We start from the raw sequence: 26061 nt of genomic DNA on the forward strand, positions 1-26061 counted from the left end.
CTTTTTTCTCGTTCTCTTTCTCTACCAGCGCATCCGCGATCATAACTGTCATTAGAGTTTGATCATACTTCAAAAACACAATCGATCAAATAATTGCAGAGGTATGACTTAATGAATCATTAGCAAATTTACCTCGTAAATCATGTCAATTCATCACGCGTGAAGACGTTAAACTCCGTGACATTGCAAATTACTGAAAAGTAATTGCTGGCTTTTAGAAACCACTACAAAATATGATAAAAATAAACTCTTTTACTGCAATAATATTTTAACTAATACACTATTAAAGTAGATTTGAAAGGAATACTGTTGTTTTCTGCTACTTGAACTTGGGGCTCGAGCACCCGACCTAAGGTTCGACCTGCCTTCGAAAACAGCAAGTCAAGTTCGTTTACCGTTTATTTATTAAGACTAAATGGGCAGGTAAATTCGTTAAAAAAATGAAAGTAATCCGCCAAAATATGGTTTTACATGTCTATTAAAATAAAGCCATTATTAATTTTCCTAACGCATAGTTCTTTGATCTTTACCTCCGTTTAAAACGTTATAAATTTGGCAAAGGAGGATGTTCAGCAATTTGAAAAGCAACTCCGCAACCAACTCGGTTTATGATGGTGAGAAATTTGAGTGAGAGGCTTTGTCCTATTTAATTTATTATTTATATTTCATTATAAATACAATGAATACAATGTTAAAATAATATTTTTATTGGCACGAACACAATTTTTGTATAACATTTAAAATTATCTGTCTCTTTTCGTTAGAGACATTTGCATGTGAGATTCTGGAAACGAAACGTGACGTTAAGTTTTGCGGACCCGTCAGGTCGGGAAATAAAGCGGGTGAACACAAATGAATCTATGAATAGAACCTTGTCGGAGCTGGACAAAAAACAATCCAGCGGAGACCTCCTTAAACCTTAGGTGTGTATGTGTGTGTCCCGGTTAAATATTAATAAAAAAGGAATAGTTCAAAAGTCGGACTGTAAGAGTATTTCATGAGAGCATAAGTGCCTGTAATATTACCACTATAGTACTTGATCTGTTTAAAATGATTTCATTGATATATTATGCCTATAAAGGAGTTAAATAAAAAAAAATGTCTAATCCAGTAATTAATTTTTTTATCTGAGCACACAATCAGAAAACCCGTGGTGGTTAATTTTTTCATTTTTGTTTTTAATTTGAAAAAAAAAAACGATTGAACGAATGATACACAGACCCATTACCATGTTTTTAGCAATTTTTAATGCCGTCTTTCGTCTTTTAAATAGGAAATAAAGACAATGTTTCTTGACAAAAGATCAGATAGCCTATACTAGGCTAATTCAAAATAAGACGTAAGTGTGCCAACAACAGTTGGCCCGCCATCTACTGGCTAAAAAAAATATTGGCCCGCGGCCAAAGTTACTTGCCGACCCCTGGTGTATAGGGTATTGTGTGACAGACAGCACGGTCAGATCTTAGGAATGTGTAGAATGAGAGGGTAAGAGTGGCCCGAGCTTTCAGACAGAGTGTCTGCACATACTCCATAAACAGACAATAGTGCTGGGCCAAGCGTGGTGGTCTCCAGGGTAAATGAGTTCTTTGATTGAATTTGCATTGTTGGAGATCATCACTCGTCTCGGATTCCCTTGTTCCTGGGTCGGGAATGCTGAATGTAGATCCTGGCATGCAAAGTTCTATGAGGTCACTTGAACAACAATATTCCCAATAAATACCATTGCCAAGATATGCTTATATTTTGAGGTGAATATTTTTTTTATGGCAAACTTGTAAAATCCAGGCTCAGTCTCACAATTATTTGAAATGGCCTTTTTTAGTCAGTATTTAAGATATCAAGGCTATATTTCACAAAATGTTCTTTACATTATGTAGTATGAGGTTAACAGGGTTCCCACGGGTCCTTGAAATCCTTGAAAGTTTGTGAATTTGGGTAAAAAATTCAAAAAGTAAAAAAAGTTTTTGAAAATATACATACATAGATACAGGTCATTAAGTTTTCTGGAAAAAAAAATCCATATTTTTCCCTGTGTAGTGAAGGATAATATAATAAAAATTCTAGACTTTTTAAGCACACCTGCTAAACTGTTCGCTTTAAATGCTTATATCTTCTGTATGCAAATGTTGATTCATACCAAAATGCTTTTTTGCATACTGTAGTTTTGTTTGAACATGAAAACGTCTCGGGTTACGTATGTAACTGTTGTTCCCTGAGAAGGGAACGAGCTGCTGCGTCTCCCTTGCCATACTTTCTGCGTCCATGTAACGCCGTCTTTGGCAATATTTCAGATAGTGATATACTTCCTGACTCCCGCGTCACCCTCTCTTTTTAGTTAAGCTTCACCATTGGTTAAATTTGATATACATATTCAAACACACTTACCCTTGGAGGCGTCCCTAAAGTGTCACCGCAGTGGGAACTGTAACAATGTATCTTAAAAGGTAACACAATGTAACCTTGCTCTCACTTGAAATGTGTCCCCACATTTAGTACTTGAATTTGAGGGTATTGGACCTGGAAAGTCCTTGAAAGGTCCTTGAATTTGAAGTTAACTAAGGTGTGGGAACCCTGTTTAAGTAGAAAACAGTAAATCACAAAAAATTACTAGCTAGTTTAATGGATAGTGTCACTTATTAAACTTTCTACTGTAATCGAAATAACCTGTACATTTTTTATTCTTGCAGAGATGTTTTACTGATCGCAAGAAAGCAAGTAACCTTGAAGCCTATGTGGAGTGGTTTAACAGGCTCAGCTACCTTGTGGCGACAGAGATCTGCATGGTAATTATCCACTTTAATAATATGACTATTTCAATTGTATAAAAAGTTTTGCTGTACATACATGTGCGTTTTTTCTGGACAGGGCTTATCTTAGTCCCAGACTAAAATGCATGTTTGACCTGCCTTAACACCTTGCATTGACATGTCTTAACATATATCAGTGCCATTGATTTGCCTCAAGATGCACACCAGTATTATTTTTGTTTGTAAAAACGACTTAAATGTCCTAATATGACTAAGGGCTAGTCCTGGATTAATTTAAACCCTGTCCGGGAAACAGCCTCTTAGTGATTCTATTGTAGTTGCATACATTGCATATGATACGAAAAAATGTAGTAATAGCATTACTGTTGCCTTGAAAGCAGAACTTAATCATATTTGTAGCTTTTACGTGTGTTTAAATAGTGTTTGGCTTTATCACACAGCCTGTAAAGAAGAAACATCGTGCACGAGTCATCGAGTTCTTCATTGACGTAGCGCGAGAGTGCTTCAACATCGGCAACTTCAACTCGCTCATGGCCATCATAAGTGAGTACTTTGACGCCCTTTGCAATGTTGCAATATTTATAGTCACTTTATATCTTTCCAAATCTGTGTTATCTGTTATGTTTCCTTGAGTGTTTTTTTTTCAGTCTGTAGCTGACACTTAACACAAAATTACACATACTTTATTAAATTATTTTCTATCTCAATTTTTTACTTACTTTTTAACTTTTGATTCTCTATATTTGTGCAAGCTTTCTGCTTAATACAGTTTATTATCGAATTATTAAATAATAATTAGCAGTAATTATTCACTCAATAAAGGAGAACTAGGCCTCTATTCCTTTCAGCCCACCCAGACCAGTGCCTGCAGAGCATTATGGGTAGGAAAGTGAGGGTAAAAAGAGCCAGGAGAGCAGGCAGCTGTTCAGCTTGTGAGAGCTGGAGCAAGGACTCGACATCCCTCAGGCAGATGGTCAGCGCTGACCAATCCAATAGCACGAGTCTCTCCTTGACTCAATAACAGAGTGGTACTGGGAGGGAGTGAAACCAGCTGTCTTTCCCCTGGTCATTCCCTGGAGACAAGCCCATGGGCTGGGGCTCTTACACAAGCTCCTCTCCCTGGAGATGGAAGCCAGATATTAAAGTCACTAGAACAAACAAGTCATGGGAAAGGCTGATCACTGCCTGCCTGTGTTTGTTTGGACGCTGCGTACATTGTGTGACGTGAATGGAGCGTCTGCACGTGGATTGGAGTAAAGGATTATTTTCGCCAGTATCATGTTAGGGTTGCGGCAGAAATCTGGGCATGACACCTGTTAGTACAGACAGATTGTTAATGGCTATGAAGACTATGAGGGGGTTTTGTAGATGATGTTGGTTCTTTTGTTCAAGTTTTGTATCTGTGGTTATTGGGATTTATGTATCATGTATCACAATTCCGGTGTCCTCTTAAAATAAGTCGATGAATGATAAAATTTTGAACACCTTAATAACATCCAAGGAAGACTTGGTGATAAATGAAAATGGTTGTTGTCATCAGAAACCGAAGAACAGACAGGTTGACTTTACCCCTAGTGATTTTTCAGTCAACACCATGACCTCATCTGGTCATCATTGCTGACTTCACAAGACCCTCGGCACTATAAGCTGACCTTATTGTCAGAGGCAAATGATGCTCTGCTAATGCTGTTGTTCCTGTGGGCTTATGGGCTTGACTGCTCCTGGCTATTGAAAAACCGCACCTCTGGCAGAAAACTGTGTTAATCTGTGTCTGTTTCTCTGTGTGTGTTTTACAGCCGGAATGAACATGAGTCCAGTATCACGGCTAAAAAAGACCTGGAGCAAAGTCAAAACCGCCAAATTTGATATCCTAGAGGTATGTATTACATCAACTTTTTAAGGATGGTTGACAAATAGTAGTCAACTAGTTATTATTCTTCAAATTTTTGTTTTAGATTTAGTTTGTGTGGTGCTTCTTTAACTTTACAAATGCAACTTCACCACGTTTATTCAAGCACTGCTACAGCCAATATTGCCGCTTTTGTAACAAATCAACCTCATGTGAACAATACATTAATAAACATGAATAAAGTCCTATGTGTATATTCTGTTCTGTTTTTATATACAAGATTACTCCCATGTGAATCGCCAATAAGAAATGTGTAAAGACCTAAAAACAGGTTTCCTTAAAGGACACATATTATGCAAAATCCACTTTTACAAGATATTTGACATAATGTGTGTTGGCACACCCTGCGATGAAAAAAATCCACCCACTCATTGATTTTTAATCCCCATTAAACCAAAGCAGTCTTGTTAGACATGCCGTTTTGATTCTCTTATCAATGTGAGGTCACATTGATAAAGCCCTGCCTACTTACAGTGCTGCATTACCGAAGTTTCCACCCTCTGCGAGTTGTACTCTAGTGTCCACTAGATACTATTGTCTCAGACTGTATTAATCAGAACAGAAAACACTTACTGTCGGTTTGTAAGGACGTGAGGAGCTGTTACTCATTTGCATTTAAAGGTACAGACAATAAAACAACGCGTTTTTGGACATATTTTGGACAAAAAATTATCTGTAGGGTATTTTGAGCTGAAACTTCACAGACACATTCTGGGCACACCTGAGACGTATATTACATCCTGTAAAAAGGCCATAATAGGTGCTCTATAAAGATCACATAACACACAGTAGCCATTTCTCAATATCAAGTACCAAACTCGGACTTGTGTCCTTCATAGTTCGAAGTTGCAAGTTCAGACTCGGAAGAACGAACTCCTGACGCGAAATGCATTCTGGGAAACTTAGCTGTCATAAGTCCACACAAGTCTCCTCTGATGCATCCTCGATAAAATGGGCGGATCAAGAACACATCCGAGGATTTTATGTGAACTTGGGCTTGATGCGAACTTTGAATTGGAACAGTACTTGGGCCGCGACTGATGACGTTTCACAAGTCCACAAGAACGCAAGTACAGACAAGAACGCATATTGAGAAACTGCTAGTGTTTCTGCTAATCTGTTAATGTTAATGTTGAGTCCCTATATAGTAGAATTGCATTCTTCATATCTCCGAAGAGTCTTATGCTGCGTTCAGACCAGCCATGGTAGAGGCGTCAAACGCGAGTGATTTCAATGTTAAGTCAATGTAAAGACGCGTTGACTCGCGTCTGGAGATCTCGTGGCGTGAATGAGGCGTTTAGCACAGCTCGGTATACACGTTTCCGCCTCATTTGCACGCCTAGTTCACGCGAATGGCGCGAATTGAGCATTACTGCTGGAAAAATTTTAGCGTGGCACGTTAACCAATCAGGAGCTTGCTCTAGTAGTGACGTGATTGCAGGAAGCGAGCGGAGTCGCAGAAGCCCCTCCCATGATGCGAATTTCCGTGTGAATGTCTCGATGACTAGAATTCACCCGCGGCTTTCACGCGATAATGAAGCGAGTACACTCTAAATGTTTAAGTGTCCAACTACGCGTGGTAGAAGCGAATTTGACACCTCAAACGCGTCTGGTGTGAACCCAACATTAAGTTTTATCAGATTAATAAAAGACAGATCGGCTGTAGTGCTACTTTCCCAGAAAAAGTACATGTTCATGTCGTTCCCTGCATTTCCCTGCATGCACATGTCGTTTACATTATATGCATTATTTTGCCAACAAAACACTGACATTTGATGCATACTTACCGCCTGCGACTCATGACCTAGGCCCTATTTCAACACAATCCAGCTTTAAACAAAGACACACACACAACTCAGCTGGAAAGACACACACACAAATGGATCTGATATGTCAGTAGACATTAAGAAATAATTTTCATTTCAAATACTTATATCACTGACAACAGTGGTCTGGCCAGGATATTGTCATTTAAAAAGTGGAGTTGCAGCCCTCAACTGATGTTTATGTTGTCATTTTGTGTATTGGCCACCAGTTGTGTGATTGCAGTACCAGTTTTAGCCACAAGTTTTGTGATTGCAATACCAGTTTTGGCCACAATACTACATACTGTCCCTTTAAATTGTTTACAATGCTGGGTTCAAGCTTACAAACCAAAACGCACTTTACTGGTGACACTCTTGAACAGTGTTAATAAGTCAAAATGCATTAAATAGCTTTAGCTAAAAGTGACCGGTCACTCAGACAACCCACCAAATAGTCGATTATGTAAATATGTGGTTTTGCAGATCACTTTTTGCCCCGTTTAGCATTCTGTTTATTTTTATAAAGCGGTGGGTGGAATTGACTCCCAAGAGTGAGAAGAATGTGTAGGAGCTATTAGGACAACATGAGTGGGAATAACCGCAGTCAATGCAGTGCTGAATGCAGCACTAAAGTCACAGTGTGGCATCATTCCAGTGATTCAGACTGATGCTTCGTTAAGTGACCGACCCCTGCCCCTCATGCATGATGCACAAAACCCCAAACAGTATGGAGTATAGTTTTTGCCAGTTTTGGTCGTCAGTGGGCAGTATTGGTCACTATTTTGTAAACCCCAGCAATTCTCCATTTTAAGTGGGTGTGCAAATGTTTATAAAGCTTTTAGGCAGCCGTTTGAGACGCTTAAGTCTTTAATTTCGAGTCTGCTGACTGTGTTTACTGTCTAGAGGCGGTTTTATTTCAGGTCTTGATATATCTTTGGACACACTAGAGCCTTGAACTTGATATATATACAGGACTTGTGTATGCAGCACACTTGCACCTACACATGGTTCAGTCTAGTCCTGAGGATTACAGGATTTTGATGAATATATACTGACTGTATGTGTAGTCTTGAGGGAGGTTCAGCTTGTAAGCTCTGTATCCACTTAGATCGCACACCCCTCTCTCTCTCTTCTTTCTTCTTACTTTCTTTTCATCTTCTTTCACAAAAGAAGGTTTGAAGGATAATATTAGGCTCAGCGAGGCACTCAAACCTTGAATATCAAAGTTAAATAGATATCCACTTCTAGTCGCTAATAGAGGTTAATTTGCACACCTGATCTAACTTTAGTATATATAACTTCTTGATCTTGTAAAACTAGAATGTGTAGTTTCACCAAAATAACATGACTGCTTCGGTGCTGGTTTAAAATGACCAAGAAACATTGTGAGCATCTCACCTGCAGGCGAAAAAAGTTTGATGAAAATGAGATGGAGTAGATCGTCTTACCTGGTTCCCATGCTTGAATGTCTCTAGATAGTGACTCACCTGTGGTTAGATCAGTATTTTTAACTACAGTATTTTGTATAGGTTTGTGCATGAACCATGTTTTTTGTCTCTGTTTTTCTTAGCACCAAATGGATCCTTCAAGCAATTTCTACAACTACAGAACAGCACTGCGTGGAGCCACTCAGAGATCCATTACTGCTCACAGTAGCAGAGAGAAGGTTAATTCACTTTGTTTCTTCTTTGGGAAATTTTCTTTTATTATTATTTTATTATTCTTACAGAATTTGTATCAATGTGGGTTTCGCAACAGTGTTTGGTTTGGATGACGCATGCATACGAAATGTTTGATGTAGATTGGCAACAAATTAGCAGCAAAAATACATAACACAGACGGCAATTGGCTTATACAGACTATAAAAGTAATCTTGAAACAAAAACATCATCTGAAGCACAGGCCATGTTATCGCCCCAATCGAGAATCTTATTTACTGAGGCAGCGTCTGGCCTAAGAAGGGTCATGACGTTTGGGCCGTATATGGTGGGCTATGCACTGTCAAATGGAACATTTTGTTTCTTTTGGAAAATATGCTCCGTTCACTTTTGTATAACCATGGAAACCGTCCAGCTAACAAAATGTTCTCGCCCAACAAAATGACTTGCCAGACACGTTCACATCATGTGACGTGGAAACTCAACATTGTTGATGTTTTAGTTATAATGCAACTGTTTGGGGTGTTTAGATATTTTGCAATTTGTTTGTTTTTGCTAAGCTTCCCAAGACTGGGAGGCTTGTGTGGGTTTGGGTGATGAGACGGAATGTTCCAGTACAACCATGGAATGCTTTCCTTTCTATAAGAGAGACGAGTTTTTTTGCCTCACAATTGACCTTGTCACTTGTTTTCCCCAAATCGGATCTGTTTTGCTTCTGACTAGCTTTGTTACTTTTAAGATATATGGGACAAAAATAAATGTATGTTCCAAAACAGGAATTTCCACTGTAAACATCTGCAGTCAGGAATGCATTGCTGCTTTCTTAAAGTACTTGCTTGACCGTGCTTGTTTTTGGCCTCTTCTTTTGTTCCCTAGTAATTTATAGCACTTATTTTAAAGCTAACTCTGAACAGAAGATTAGTTAATAATACAAAATACCAAAAAACTTTTATTGTACCAACTTGATTTAATTTTACATTTTCGTTTGCTTAGTGCAGGGGTTGTGAAAGTTTTTCATGGCACATATGATGAACCTTTGGCGAGGGACCCCTTTCCTATATACCCATATTTCTATAAAGAAACATTAAAATAGTAATTGTGAGTTTATAAAGACAGCAAATTGTTTACAAACTTAAATAATTGGCTACACACAATTTTTGCAATTTTGAAATTTTCTGGGGACCCCTTGGAACCTTAAGGGCAGACTTGGGAGGGTTACTTTTTAAATGTATTCCGTTAGTTACAAATTACTTCATAAAAAAAGCATTCACTAACTTAATCCAAGCACCAAAATATAAAAGTAATGTAATCTGATTACTTTTGGATTCCTTCAAAGTCACATATATTATATATATGTAGTAATTATATATAAGTAGTAACTTAGAAGTAACTTTAATGACACTTAAATGACTTAATGTCATATCGGTGCTTTGTAAAAAGGAAAAAAGTGATTGACAGAAGTTAATTGAATTAGTTACCCAACAACAATAAAAAGACGAAAACATTGAAAAAAGAGTTTTTTTATTTGTAGTTGATAACAAATAAGATTTCAGTGATATTTTAACTATTGAACTTGGACATGTCCCCGGTTTTTATTTGAAAATCTGGTCACATTACTGTACAGTTAAGCAGTGCTTGAAAATCAGTTTAAACCTTTGTAATGCTGAGTTTACACCAACCACGTTTTGGGCGTCAAAATCGCGTCTACCGCGCCTAGTTTGCCACTTGAACAGTTTGAATGCATTCGCGTGTGTAAGCAAGAGCAAGCATTTGACGCGAGCCAGAGGCAAAATCCGCTTCTTGTGGGAGGGGCAAGTGCTATCCGGTTGTCTGTTTGCAAGATGACTGATGTGGATTTTGCATTTATATAGAGAGTTACCGGTTTGTATTTGGTAACCTTCCTATAGGGGGAAATAAACAGCGCGGGTCGATAAACGTCACGTGACTCAAAAGTGAAATGTGTATTACAGCTTACCAGGTTGCCCAATGTCCTCACTGACACTCTTTCAAGCGAGGTCCTTTTTATTCCTGTCTCATCTAAAGTATAGAAATAAGCGCGAAAGAGGCGGAAGCGCGTCTTCCGCACCGCGCCGAACGGCTCTTCCGCGTCGCGGTACCTCCTGACGTGCGTCAACGCGCCTTCACATTGACTAAACATTGAAATCACTCGCGCTTCACGCCTCTACCGCGGTTGGTGTAAATGCAGCATAATCCTGAAATTATTTCCATTTTTTACAGAATGTAACTGTAATCTGATTTCTAGGTTTTTTATGGATTACAGTTACTAGTTTTTTGTATCCTGATTACATAATCCTGTTACATGTAATCCGTTAATCCCAAACCCTGCTTATGGGGGACCCCTGGTGGTCCCCAGACCCCAGCTTGAAAACCTCTAGCTTACGAGTGCACTTCAATTCGTTTTCAGCATGTGATTTCTTTTTTAAAAAATATGTATCTATTGAAGACACAAATGCATCACAGCTTAGGAGGCAGGTTGTTTTTTACATTTTGTATTGTTAATATAGAGATGACAGATCTATATTCAGGGCCAACCTTTTGTTTATCGCTTTGTTTTGTAGAGGAATCAGCTTGCGTGTAAGTTTAGTTTTCTGCTTCACAAAAACGTCAGCTCTTTCTTCCGTCAGACATCGCTGTTATTGCTCTCAGGCTGGTAGATCCAGTTGTGCTATGCCCTGTAGACTTTAAGATGCTCTTGTCAAACAATGTTGTCTCAAGGCTAATTCATACTTATGAAGAGGCATTTTTAGCCCTGCCTAAAAACAGTGACGAAATGCAAGGTCGGTTTTGTTCTGCTAAATTGTTTGGTGATTTTTTACCTATTCAGTTTCAAATACTTAACATAGTAGGACAAAGAGCATTTTATTTGAAATAAAAACGTCACACCCACACTCTTGCGTGCCAAACTAATTTTAACACTGTGCATGCATCCTTTACATAGGGTGCTATAGTTTTATTCCATTGCACAAGTCAGACTTTACTGTGATTTGTTTTTTAACCCTTAGATTAAACCCACAAGGCTACCCAAATACATATGCATTTTACAATACATACCTTTGGTTGCCCAAAACATTTTTATGCGTCTGCTTTTTGGTTGGTTTGTACTGTTGTGTAATCTCACGTTCCCATTTTTTGTCTTTCAGATTGTTATTCCCTTCTTTAGCCTCCTGATTAAAGACATCTACTTCCTCAACGAAGGATGTGCCAACAGGCTTCCGAACGGACATGTCAATTTTGAGGTAATTTCTTCTGTTTGGCTGGGCACCCGGGCGAGCTTAGATTATGCATGGAAACAACCACCGTCACATTAACTGAGTAACAATTGTTGGTTGAGAAAACACGGTTACATAGCAACAAAAAGATCCAATTTTAGTTCATTGACGCATACATCTCTTCAAATCAAGAAGTTTCAAGGGCATCAATGCAGGGTCCATGTGATTGCAGTTTCATACATGAAAACAAAGGAAATAACAGATTGATTTTAACTGTAACACAGAAATTCTGGGAGCTGGCCAAACAAGTGACGGAATTCATGACGTGGAAGAAGGTTGAATGTCCTTTTGAGAGAGACCGCAAGATTCTGCAGTATCTTCTGACAGCACCAGTCTTCAGTGAAGATGGTAAGAAGTCCTTTTTGATTAAAGGAACACTCCACTTTTTGTGAAAGTGTGCTCATTTTCCAGCTCCCCTAGAGTTAAACATTTGATTTTTACCGTTTTGGAATCTATTCAGCTGATCCTTTGGTCTGGCGCTGGCACTTTTGGCATAGCTTGGCACGGTCCATTGAATCTGATTGGACCATTAGCATCGTGCAAAAAAATAGCCAAAGAATTTCGATATTTTCCTATTTAAAACTTGACTCTTTTGTAGTTACATCGTGTACTAAGACCGACGGAAAATTAAAAGCTGCAATTTTTCTAGGCAGATATGGCTAGGAACTATCCTTTCAAACTGGCGTAATAATCAAAGACTTTGCTGATGTAAAATGGCTGCAGCAGGGGTAGCAATATTACGCACTGCCCGAAAATAGCCCCCTTGCTTACTTTCAATGGCAGGGGACTATTTTCGGGCAGTGCGTAATATCACTACTCTTTGATTATTTTTTGGCGCAATGCTAATGGTCTGATCGGATTCGATGGATTGTGCTGAGCTATGCTAGGGGTGCTGACACCAGACCTGGAGATCAGCTGAATGGATTCCAAAACGGTAAAATCAAATGTTTGACTCTGGGGGAGCTGGAAAATGAGCATATTTTCAAAAAAAAGTGGAATATCCCTTTAAGGTTATGATCTATATAAAGATTTTTTTTTGTGTACCATAATCTATAAAAATGTCCTTGTTGCACTTAAATTTTTAAGTTTAAACGAATTAATTACAATTTTATTTTACTAATTTATAACAACTTCTAAATAGTCAAAAATTGAAATAACTTACTAATGAATTTGGTTTAAACTTAAACATTTAAGTGCCACAGAGACTTTTTATAGTGTTGATCGCCAACTTCTTATGTCCAGCTCAAATCCTCAGACACTGAATAATATTTTTATACTCCTGGGAGATCGATCTAACCCACAGGAATTCAGGCCAGACACCATTGCTGACAAACCAGTAGTTTCACGTCTACATTCTATGCTGCTTGTTTACAGTCGACGTCTTGTCTACCTAGAGCTTTTCTGCTTACTCATTTTTTGGCAGCCTTGCTTCATAAACCCGTCCTAAAGACAGTTGCCCAATAAGCATGTCTGAAAAACTAAACGTCAATTACGAGTGTCATGACTACCCGACGTGTAAAATTCTGTCACGCTGAATAGTCGAGTTACAGACATGATAGCATGGTTTCAGATCATTCCTCATGACTGAAAACAGGTGTTTGGATACTGACACACTCGTCTGATCTCGATCATCTCTCAACAGCTTTGTATCTGGCGTCGTATGAAAGCGAAGGACCGGAGAACAACATGGAGAAGGACAGATGGAAATCTCTCAGGTGTGTATGTGATTCATCACAACATTTCAAACAGACTGATGATTGACGGCTCTCTTAAAAATTTAAAAATGCATTCAGACACTGTGTCTGAAGTGCAGTGGCTTATCTCGTGTCTACATGTTTATTTGCAAACCGATACTATGATTATGGTCTTTGCTCACCAACCTTTTTATTAGTTTGATTACTATCAGTATTTAATAATGCTGCTTACACTTTATATATGATCTCGCGTTCATGAATTAATCTTTTAAATTAAAAAAATGAATACATCCTCCAGTGCCCACCCAAAGATCAAACAGATTTAGTGATAGATCCACACATATGGACTTTCTGGAAGGGGCGAGGCCTCTTGGCTCTTCTTTAGTCACGTTTCCTGATAGCTTTACAGCTCACGGAAGGGAGGGAGACTGAGGCAGAGAAAGAGAGATTGAGGAGGCAAACGGTGGGCGTTTTTTCTCTTTTTTCCTCTCGACTGCGACAGGATCTGTCACAGCACCAGATTCTGTCTGTATCAGCAGATTGTGCTCCACCTCACTTAGTGCTAGCTTTCCTTACATCGAGAGGATGGGAGCCCTCCAGAATTCAGGAAACGGGGTAGAGCCACCAGGAAAAGAACGTTCAGCTGATGCGTAGGAAGACAAATTATTTCCATAGGGCAAAGATGCCTTTTATTGCTAATCTGGACTTGATTTATGAGGTTTAGGAAGTACTTCGATCAGCACACAAGGCACACAGTCACGTTTCCTGATACAGTGCGTCAATATAATCCGTCCCCACCCGCTTTTTTCATACAGCTGTGCAAAAGGTTGTGGGTTCGATTTTCGAGTGAACACAAAATGTAAACTTAAACAACTTTTTTTATTTTTTAGGTCAACTTTGCTAAACAGGACATAAAGGAGTCATGTGAAGAGCTGAAAATCAAGTGAACCTCAAGCAAGCTGTGTCCCCCTTTTGACCCCTCCAAAAGTGAGAAGTATCCCTGTTTTGTAAGGGAGACGACAATCCGTATTTTGCAGAACGTTGCATTTTTACGTTGGAAAGAGCTGCATCTTTTTACAAGGCCCTTCTCTTTCATACTGGATATTTCAGGCTTTTTCATCTCTTTGTGCAGATTTTATATTTCTTTTCTTTCTAAAATGAAGAATTGAAATGAACTGAACGATGTCTTTCGACTACAGATCAATTATAACTTTGCTGTTCAGAAGTGCTCTAGATGACGGTCGATGCGAACAGCCCCCAAACATTTTTGAAGTGTCTTTCTTCTCTATTGACTCTTTGAGTATGCCGCTGGCTGGCAAACTCATTTGGAAGAAGTTGGAAAAGATATAACCAGCATTATTGTACTGGGTTTCAGTACTGTGTATTTTTCTTGTACCTAAAACATTAATTTAAGTATAGATTTATGTTGTCACTATTTTTTGGATATTGTGTTTGTCAGTTTTTTATGCATATGACATAAGTAATGCATTGCTCTAACCTCTGTGAGTGACGATTTATGCGTGTGTGAACCTATCATGGGTTGCTAAATGCACTGGATGCTTTTGTGAATAAAGTCGTCAAATTATTTTCTTGTGTTACTTGTTTTGTGATAACTCTGCAGCGTATCGCTCCCCTTTTCACATATTTTTTGCTGTTGTCATGGATTTGCTGTAGACATGTTGAAGGAAAGACAAGTGTCCCCACATTGTTTTTTTTAGTGTTATAGTCCATACGCTGTTTGACACAGTAGTAAAGCTCACTGTCTCAGACAAGTCTAACAGTTACAGTTGTTTAACATTTTCATTATCTCTGCCATAGTAAGCGTAAAATTGTATTCTATCGTCTTCTGGTGGTGAAATGGAAAATTACACTACAGATTGTGTTGTTCTTTTCAGGGAGTTTACATGAAGGTTTATCATACCTGATCATTTGTAACATGTATTAAGATTTTAATACGTTAATATTATTAATATTTTTATTTTTGCATTTTATTTATTTGAATCTATTATCTCTCTTTCATTGTTTGAAGTATTTTAAAGATACTCTGAAGATGTATTGAATTCTTTCTTATTTTGTACTAGGTACATGTTTTATAGTAATCAGATATTGCCCTATCTAATTTTATAATGTTTATAAAACTTTGTATGAGGTAAAACTATTTGGAGGTACTAGCGCACAGTATCTTGGTAACGTATGTCGGGCTGATGTCTACCCTTTTGCCATTCTGGAAACTTTCCAAAACATAAACTTTGTATTTCTTACTGCGTATATTGGTATGTATTGTGACTGTTCAGGCAGATTGTAGAACCTCCTAAAGTGTTGTTGTATAGTGTGAGAAAAAGGAGTGGATTTTAATAAAAGAATGCCTATGAAATTAAGCTATTTGACTGATTTTGTGCTATAATCCGGTTAGACAATAGTGATAGCAATTATATTGTGTGTGTGTGTGTGTGCGTGCGTGCGTGCGTGCGTGCGTACATATAGTAAAGACAGTAATAACAGTAATTTTTTAGACCCTAGGGGGACATTTTTTGGTCCCCATGAGGAAAAAGCTTATAAATAAAACAGAATTATATTTTTGGAAAAAAGGAAACATATTAGGAAGGTTTATTTGTGAGGATTCTTTATTTATTTAGTCTTTACGATTTATTCTTTACGCCATTTCAGCATCTATGGCTATATTTATGGCAAGAACCGGTTAATCCATACACATGTTGGGGGAAACTGTGATTAGACCCTTTTGTGAGGGTTTACTTGAAGGGGTTTCATGAACATGAAGGAGATTTTATGCACATTTATGACCATTGTGATTAAGTGTCATTTGTTCAATTGTGTCATTTTTAATGCAAAGATGACATTGTTTAAGATGTATTTGTTATGCCAACTTGACATAAACCAATACATCACTTCATACACATGACATAGCAGAATAATTATCAAATTTAAGAAACTACCTAGCTTAATGGGTTACATTAAACTGTCATTTAAATGTCATTAAGTGTTAAAACTCTGTCAAATAGTTTTATAACAGCATCATAAATATTTTTCTTGACCTCATCTACTGTGGTACAAATTGAGCTTGTCATTAAAATGTCAATAAGCGTTAATACTAGGCTATGTCAAATAACTTTAACAAAACGCAACAGACACATCAAAGGATTATACTGTGTGTATGTGCACAATACACACAGATGGTTCTGAAATTTTCTGACATAGAAGAAAAAACTAACAAAACCATTTATTTAATTCATTAATGTAATTAACTTTTTCCAGTGATATGGACCCAACGCTGCATGACTAAAGCCATTATTGAAATGTTTATCATCATTTAATTTTAGGTGAATTACTCTCCAAATGCAATAAAATATAATTTTATCAATTGTAATTATTATTATATTATTATTATTATTATTATTAGATGTTTGATTTTATTTCTTAAACATCTGGAGGAAACTTAAAAAAAACGAGTAGAAAGAATATTCATGACGCTGTTATAAAACTATTTGACAGAGTATTAACACTTAATTACATTTTAATGACACATTAAAATGGCACGTCAGTCTTATGAACACCCCTTCAAAAAAAATTGTAACTGGGTATGGTTTGGGTTAGGGAATGAAATATACAGTTTGTACAGTATAAAATGAGAAATTAGCCTTTGTCTCCATCTGCTGGTTGTTGTATGCATCAGATCTCATATACAATTTATTTTTTTAAAACATTGTTTCTTTCTATTATGGGTAGTTACTGGAGGAATCAAGATTATTCCACCCTGGAGATAGAAATAATTTACAAGTGTATAGTATCTAGCTTTTTAAGCTAGAGTTTTTTAATTGCATATATAACAGTTTAGTGGCAAATTAAAAGTGATTATGTCAATATGTATCGTAATGCTTTTGAGTTGTAGGATTTTTGTAATGTCATGTATGTCATGTATTATACATTTTTTCAACCCCTCTTTAACACTGTTGTTACACATACATGGGCAACATTGGATCTAACAAATATGACCAGGTCAAAAAAACTCACAAAAACTTTTTTTTTATTACATTAATAAGTATATGGCTACAAGACGGCACAGAGTTCATCACACTAGAAGTTTCTAGAATGACTTTATAATGTGTTATACTAGAAAACCTGTAAAGAATGTTGAACAAAAGCATAAATCATTAGTGGGGAACAAAATGTTTGATCAGGGAAACTGAGAAAAACCCTTTTCAATGCAGGCCTACAGGGTATAAGAAAAACACTTGGAAAACATGGCTTTCATGTTGAGACATCTTGCCAAATGCCACTCTTGGCCAAGAAGAGCATAAAGACTTACTCGAACCTGCTAAAATTCATTTTGACAGACCTGTGGTGTTCTGGAAGAAGGTTTTATGAAGTAATTTGACCAAACTGGAACTGTCTGGACTCATGGATCAGGCTAATGTCTGCTGAGAAAAAAGGCAAAGCTTATGAGCAGAATATCACCATACCCAGTCAACAATTTGATCTCTCAATGAAGTCACCATGAGCTCACAAGATCCTCATAATGTTGATCTAAGAGTGATCTAAGAGTGTATCCACACTGCACACTCACTGTGTGCTCATATAAAGGTCACAATATGAGGTCACTGCACACTCACTGTGAGCTCATACTACCTCATAAAGCACATGAAAAGTACCAGATGTCGCAAGCGCTTGCTAAATGGAAACATGTCACAGAGACGTCATCATTTAAAGGGACACAAGGCAGCATTTTTATGTTAATAAATTATCTTTGTAAGTCGGTATGGTTAAATGACTCATTACAGGACAAATGAAGACTCTCTCGCCCGCCCCTACTGCCTGTAGGAAGAATACCCCACTTGCAAGTTCGATGTATCCGACCCGGTGTCCTTCAGTCTCGCAAAGTCTCAGATATCGCGAGAAGCAGGATCACTTTACGGCAAACAACACAGAGGCAGGCGAACGAAACACGGCGAGGGATTGTTGCCAATTGGCCGGGAAAGAAGCAGCGAAAACCCTTGACAAGAAAAGAAAAAGAGCTTCAGAATAATTTATATATATATTATGCCCATCAATCAGACAGGAACGAGAAACCATGTTACACATGAGGTTAAGTAATCAAGTTTTATAAATGATGTGTTTGATGGCATCGTTTTTTTCAATATGTAAGGTTTAATGTTCAAAACGCAATTGTTAGTCATAGATGTTACAGTATTAGTCCAATATGATGGTTTGTTAACACAGCACAGAATTAAGTGTTCAGGGTAGGGTTGCACCAGTCGTTCGTAAGTTCTTACTTAAACTGGGACGTAAAGTCCAAACTAGAGGCTTAGTAACTACTAGCTAGTTTATAACTAACTCTTTACTTAATTCGGTTGCACCATTTGTTCTTAAGGCAGAACGTAGCTAGTAGGTCGTAAGCTCTCCGTAAAGTATTGCGTTGTCGCATAGAATGACGTCTATTTTTTTTAATCCAATCACAAGCCTTATAATGGGTAAACAGGAAATAGTCTGAACAGTACATTCAAACTCATTCTTGTCTCGCCTAAACTGAAAGTTAAAAGCAAACTTTATCTAACTCAAAACATTACACTTTTAATTGAAAATATATATCCCACACATGGAGGAGAAAATAAACAGGAAGAAATTTTAAATCTTATTTTAATTGATGGATACACAGAAAATTAAACAGCTCTTGAAAACTCGTTGACGAGCTTGCGGCTCTTCATAATTAATACGAGCTCATCGATGTAATGTAATCTGTCTGACATCTTATTCCAAGCGTTATTCATGGACAGGGGCTTCCGTAAATATTTAATTACAATGTATTGTTACGTTTAAACTAAGTTTAATGGTGCAACGCAAAAACATTTAGTAGTGCGTAAGTTGTAACTTAGTGCCCATTTACGTCGTAACTAGGCTACGTTGTAACTTACGCACAGCTGGTGCAACCGGCCCCAGATGAACAAACTTGCCATAAAAAAAGCGTGTGGCCCGATAGACGCTATTACTTCCGCTTTTGTCCACGACACTGTTGTCATGTAGTTTTTACGTCAGTAAAGGCGGTAACAAAGGGTAACGTAGATATTAACGTCATTTACAGACGACTGCACTGCCCTGTGTCACTGTTTAGGGCAGCAAATTTCTCATAATTTAGTTGAAAACATTATAGATATTGTTAGTAATCAGCTGGACAAAATACATAACACCGGACTAGTGATTTTTGGATATTTTACTGCAAATATCTTACAAATTGTACCTCTAACCTTCTCAACATTTTAAAATCACAATGAGTGCACAGATAGCTCACAGTGTAATGATCACGGTATGAGAAGAATGGTGTGATGTCACTGTGATCATTGCGTGATTAACATGTTGACTGCGTATCCATGGCCAAATTTGGAGGTTGTCCAGTCTTATTATTAATCTTATTGTTATGGGGCGCCTTGCTGATGCTGGAATTGGAAATCTTGACTGTATAAAGCACATTATAAATTATTTGAAGTATCAAGCCATTTTGGCAAAAATGGTGAGCTCTTTGGTGCAGACTGAAGCTTGATGATCAATAGACGTTCCAGCAGTTCAGCCCTTCCAAAGTATACATCCAAATCTATTAAAGCTTGGTTCAGGGATCAGTCATAGAGTGTTCTTGAATGACCTGTACAGTCTTCAGATTTAAATCTAATTGAACTTTAATAAAAGCAGTGGTACAACCAAAGCATATCTGTCAATTGTCTGTGACATTTACGCGTTGTGGCAGACGAATTTGGCATACATCATACATCAATCTCTTTAAGTTCTCAAACTACATGATAAGGTTCTGCACTTTGTCAAGCACTCAGTGTAATATTTGCTATAAGCACAGTGCATATCATTTACAGCTCTGGTCATTTCGATTGCCCAAGGCAACAAACTCTCTGATGTAACTCATTGGCTTTGATTCACAAAACTGCACTGAAATCAATTCAACTCAATTCAACTTTTTCCATAGAGTAAATTATTTGCAGACTATTACAAAAGACATTTAGGCTACTTTGTATGATGTAGATGTATAAGCAACAGTGTGGAGCTCTGTACAACATTACAAACAACGACAAAAAAACATACAAACAAAGAAAACACATTATTAATAAAAAATAATAATGGATTATAATAATTAATAAAACTTAATAATTACTATAAAGAGCGTGCGTGCAAAACGAGAGAGAGAGAGAGAGAGAGAGAGAGAGAGAGAGAGAGAGAGAGAGAGAGAGATTTTCCATATTTTCCTGATATATGGAATAAGGGACTTATATCTCCCATATTCAAAAGTGGTGACAAATCAGACCCAAATAATTACAGAGGTATATGTGTGAGTAGAAATCGGGGAAATTGTTCTGTAGTATCATCAATAAAAGACTCATACATTTCCTTACAGAACACAATGTGCTAAGCAAAAGCCAGATTGGTTTTTTGCCAAATCATAGAACATCAGATCATATCTTCACCCTACATACCCTGATTGATAAATACATTAACTAAAACAAAACCAAAATATTTGCTTGCTTTGTAGACTTCCAAAAAGCCTTTGATTCAATTTGGCATGGAGGCTTACTATCTAAACTTCTAGAATCAGGCATCATGGGAAATGTATACAACATTATAAAAACAATGTACTCAAACAATCAATGTGCAATTAAAATTGGAAACTAGATATGCAATTCCCAAGGAATTACCAGTGCATGAAAATGCAAAAAAAGTTGATTGACAGAAATGTTAAAGAAATTTAGTCTAGCAGTTTACCTGGCTGTTGACATGTTTTAGTGTGAAGCTAGCATGATTTAAAAAGGTTACCATGATGAAATATGAAGATAGCATGAGTTAACATGATTTAGCATGAAGCTAGCAGGATTTAGCATGAAGCTAGCATGATTTAGCATGACATTAGTATGATATACCATGAAGTTAACATGATTTATCATGAAGCTAGCATGATTAAACATGACGTTAGCATAATTTACCATGAAGCTAGCATGAATAATCATGAAGCTAGCATGATTAAGCATGAAGCTAACATGATTTAGCATGAAGCTAACATGATGTTAACATAATTTGCATGACTAGCATTGAAGCTAGCATGATGCTAGCATGATTAGCATGACGCTAGCATGATGCTAACATGATTAGCATGAAGCTACCATGATGCTAGCATGATTAGCATGAAGCTAACATGATGTTAGCATGATTAGCATGATGCTAGCATGATTAGCATGAAGCTAGCATGATTAGCATGAAGCTAGCATGATGTTAACATGATTAACATGAAGCTAGCATGATGCTAGCATGATTAGCATGAAGCTAGCATGATGTTAACATGATTAGCATGATGTTAGCATGATGCTAGCATGATAACCATGAAGCTAGCAGGATGCTAGCATGATTAGCATGAAGCTAGCATGATGTTAGCATGATTAGCATGATGCTAGCATGATTAGCATGATGCTAACATGATTAGCATGATGCTAGCATGATGCTAGCATGATTAGCATGAAGCTAGCATGATGTTAGCATGATTAGCATGAAGCTAGCATGATGTTAGCATGATTAGCATGAAGCTAGCATGATGCTAGCATGATTAGCATGAAGCTAGCATGATTAGCATGAAGCTAGCATGATGCTAGCATGATTAGCATGAAGCTAGCATGATGCTAGCATGATTAGCATGAAGCTAGCATGATGCTAGCATGATTAGCATGAAGCTAGCATGATGCTAACATGATTAGCATGAAGCTAGCATGATGCTAGCATGATTAGCATGAAGCTAGCATGATGTTAACATGATTAGCATGATGGTAGCATGATGTTAGCATGATAAGCATGAAGCTAGCATGATTAGCATGAAGTTAACATGATGCTAGCATGATTAGCATGAAGCTAGCATGATGCTAGCATGATTAGCATGAAGCTAGCATGATGCTAGCATGATTAGCATGAAGCTAGCATGATGCTAGCATGATTAGCATGAAGCTAACATGATGTTAGCACAAAGCTAGCATGATGCTAGCATGATTAGCACGAAGCTAGCATGATACTAGCATGATTAGCATGAAGCTAGCATGATGCTAGCATGATTAGCATGAAGCTAACATTATGCTAATATGATTAGCATGAAGCTAGCATGATTTAGCATGAAGCTAACAAGATTTAACATTAAGCTAACATGATTTAGCATTAAATTAGCAAGATTTATTATGAAATTAGCATAAAGCTAGCATGAAACTAGCATGAAGCTAGTATGACTTAGCATGAAGCTAGCATGAAGCTAATATGACCCAAAGACCCAACCCCCATGTCTCTATGATGTTCGGATCCAGAGATATAAGGCTTTGTTTATTATGTTGCTAGGCTGCTCATATGTGGTTGCTAGGGGCGTGGCTTAATACCTCAATAAGGATGGTGAGAGACTGATTGGATGTCTGAGTAAAATGAGCCCACCCCCATGTCTCTGTGACACTGTGCTGCAAAGATATCCATTTGGGCATTTTAGAATGGCAGTCTATGGGAAATGTTGCTAGGGTGCCCAAAATGGTTGCTAGGGGCGTGGCTTAATAGCTCAATAAGGATCCTAAGGGACTGATTGGATGCCTGAGTAAAATGAGCCCACCCCCATGTCTCTATGACACTGCGTTGCAAAGATATCCCATCTGGGACGTTTTTATTTCCTTATATGGGCATGATTCCTGCCCCATTATAAGTCTATGGGGAAATTTGGGGGCCTCTTACACCCCAGGGGTACAACTTACACCCCATTGTGAGGTATGTTCTTACAGAGCCTGCCAGCCTCTTCAAATGTGGCAAGTCACAAGTTTCTGTGAAATTCTAGGTCTGAGCTACGAATCGTCAAAGTTTGTCTCCATGTTAAGTCAATAGGATTTTTCGGCTGCTTTTTCGCCCCTGGGGCGAAGACCGTACCTCCGATCGCTTATAAAAGTCATAGCACAGTATTCCCGAATAGTCCGCACGTTTGAGAGTTTGAATGAAGTTTCTAAGTTAAACGGTTCGAGCCGTATTAATTGCGGAAATTTGGTTGGAATAATAATAATAATAATAATAATAATAATAATAAAAAGCCCAGTAACAACAGTACAGCGCATTTTCAATGCACTGTAATAAACAAACAGAATTTTTTACTCAAGGAAGAGGGGTAAGACAGGGATGTCCACTATCACCCACCCTCTTCAATATTTACATTAATGAATTGACAAAACTCCTAGAACAAAGCTCAGCACCTGGTCTAACACTACATGATTCAACCATCAAGTTTCTGCTATTTGCTGATGATCTGGTCTTGCTATCTCCAACTCAAGAGGGTCTACAGCAAAGCCTAGACATTTTGCAGAAATTCTGTCACACCTGGGCCCTTAATATTAACACTAAAAAAACTAAAACTTTAACATTCCAGAAAAGACCAGGAAGTCAGAGGAAGACACAAAGAAATTTCACCCTTGGTGCCACCAAAATTGATTACGTTACAAACTACACATACCTTGGGTTGAAAATAAGTGCAACTGGAAACCTAAAATTGGCCATGAATGAATTGAAAGAGAAAGCAAGAAGGGCCTTTTACGCCATCAAAAAATCTATTCAAATTGAAATACCAATTAGAATCTGGCTCAAAATATTCCAATCAATCAGTCATAGAACCTATTGCCTTTTATGGCAGTGAAGTGTGGGGTCCTCTCCTGAACCATGAATTTAACAAATGGGACAAAAGCCCGATTGAAGCCTTACATGCTGAGTTCTGTAAGAGTATCCTCAGAGTACAGAGAAACACACCAAATAACGGATGCAGAGCAGAATTGGGCCAATATCCTCTGCTAATGCGCATTCAGAAACGAAACATCAAATTTTGGAAACATCTTAAAATGAGTGACCCCAACTCTTTTCATTTTAAAGCCCTTAAAAACCATGAAATGAACATTGACAAAAGTCCACTACTTCAGATGATCCTAAATCTACAAAAACAAACTAACACCACTGACACACACATCAACAAAATTCGGCCCAACCAAATTATAAAAGTACAAAAGGAAAATTACCTGACTTACTGGACTGAATCAACAGGTAAACAAAGTAAACTTAAATGTTATTTGACCCTAAATAGAAATTATACAACAGCAGAATATCTAAGCACAGTGAAAGACTCTAAATTAAGAAGAACAATGACAAGATACAGACCGAGCAATCACACTCTGACTATAGAGAAAGGAAGACATCGACAAAACTGGTTACCCAAAGAGAGCCGCATCTGCCCATACTGTAACCGAGCCGAGGAGATATAGAGACAGAAAAACACTTCCTACTCTTCTGTCCTAATTATGAGGAAATCAGAAAGAAATTCTACACAAAATTTGAAACAATGTGCACTGACTTCACAAAATTAAACAACACACAACTTCAATATTTATTAGGAGAAAAACAAAATTGTATTTTACTAGCAGCACAATACATTGATGCCTGCCATAAAAAAAGGGAGGAGTCGACCATTCAGTAATGCGCTTACATATATCCACATACTCTTGCACAACACATTGTTCATAGATTTCTATAATGCATTTATATATATATATATATATTTTTTTTTATATATATTTCTTTTTTTTCTTTTTCATGTATATCATTTGTTTTCATATGTTCTATATTCACTGTTAATGCTTTGGCAATACATTGTAACACTTGTCATGCCAATAAAGCACATTAAATTGAAATTGAGAGAGAGAGAGAGAGAAAGAGAGAGAGAGAGAGAGAGAGAGAGAGAGAGAGAGAGAGAGAGAGAGAGAGAGAGAGAGAGAGAGAGAGAGAGAGAGATGCTGGTGTTATGAAGCCGCATGACGGTTGCTGAAGAGACTGACTGGAGAAATGACACATGACGTTCAGTCTTTGTTTGTATGAGGCGTGTGGACACATGTGGACACGGATACGCGCATGTACACAACTCTCCTTTTTATTTCATTTTACTTTCATGAGTAACGTTGCAGAGGAATTAAACGGTAGGCTTTTTATGTTATTTAAAAACATTCAGAAACTTTATGTTTTCCTGAACCGGTAATTCGCTGGACAGGTGCAATTTTAACACGTGGAGATATCGCGATATTCACCATTTATGCATTTATTACAACAAAACGATTATCTATTTTGCTCGCTTTTATGTTTAGCATCATGTTTGCGTGTAACGTTAGATGTAAACATTTACTCTAAATTAAATAACATCTTTGTAAAGGCATAAAGATAAATTTAACATCCAAACTTTAATCAAATTTGAGGGCGTACTTTGTATTTAACAACGTTTATGTATGAGGATGTAGGCGTCTGTATCTGAACAGAAAACACTGGGATTGTCATTTTTTCCTGAGTTGTAGGAGTGTCCAGTGTCCATTGTATGTTTGCTAACTATAGTAAGATGATAAACATTTCGTTTTCTTCACAAATAAATGCCCATAAAGAATGACTGTACCCGATTCAGTACAGGAAAGAGCAGATTGCAGTTCATGGGGTGCTGGTGCCATCCGGTATTACTGTGCTTCTGAATTATTGATTAGTTTTAAATGACTCTCTCTCTCTCTCTCTCTCTCTCTCTCTCTCTCTCTCTCTCTCTCTCTCTCTCTCTCTCTCTCTCTCTCTCTCTCTGAGAGTTGGACATTTGGATGATCATGTGTCTTGTGTATAAGCTCTTCATAATTACATGGATATCAATGATAGGTAGATTAAAGGCTTGGGTGGATCCTCTAACCTTTACCATCAAAGTTGTGTTCTGTAGGGGACAAATGACAGCATCTGATCTGACAACATGAGATCAGCACACACCCAGATAAACAGCAGCATTATTTATATTATTTATCAAGAAATGTGTTTTAATATTTAATATCGATTACATACAGTATACAAAAATTTAACTTTTGTAAATGTC

General features: G+C 37.5%; 2 protein-coding genes across 4 annotated transcripts in view; both read left to right on the plus strand.

Moving 5' to 3' along the window:
- Positions 1-15502, plus strand: part of rasgef1ba (RasGEF domain family, member 1Ba) — a 92540-nt gene extending 77038 nt beyond the window's left edge. For all 3 annotated transcript variants that reach the window (XM_073861141.1, XM_073861142.1, XM_073861143.1), the window contains 8 exons: positions 2688-2783; positions 3209-3311; positions 4565-4644; positions 8053-8148; positions 11302-11397; positions 11655-11778; positions 13073-13145; positions 14015-15502. In XM_073861141.1, coding sequence (XP_073717242.1) covers positions 2688-2783; positions 3209-3311; positions 4565-4644; positions 8053-8148; positions 11302-11397; positions 11655-11778; positions 13073-13145; positions 14015-14039 — 693 coding nt within the window. In that variant the 3' untranslated portion in view covers positions 14040-15502. The remainder of the gene's footprint in view (positions 1-2687; positions 2784-3208; positions 3312-4564; positions 4645-8052; positions 8149-11301; positions 11398-11654; positions 11779-13072; positions 13146-14014) is intronic.
- A 9463-nt stretch (positions 15503-24965) lies between these two features.
- prkg2 (protein kinase cGMP-dependent 2) overlaps positions 24966-26061 on the plus strand; it is a 33377-nt gene continuing 32281 nt past the window's right edge. Inside the window, exon 1 of the mRNA XM_055199910.2 lies at positions 24966-25144. The gene's annotated coding sequence lies outside the window, so the exon portion shown is untranslated. The remainder of the gene's footprint in view (positions 25145-26061) is intronic.

Source organism: Misgurnus anguillicaudatus, chromosome 22 (genome assembly GCF_027580225.2).
Source record: "Misgurnus anguillicaudatus chromosome 22, ASM2758022v2, whole genome shotgun sequence".
NCBI classification, from domain to species: Eukaryota; Metazoa; Chordata; class Actinopteri; order Cypriniformes; family Cobitidae; genus Misgurnus; species Misgurnus anguillicaudatus.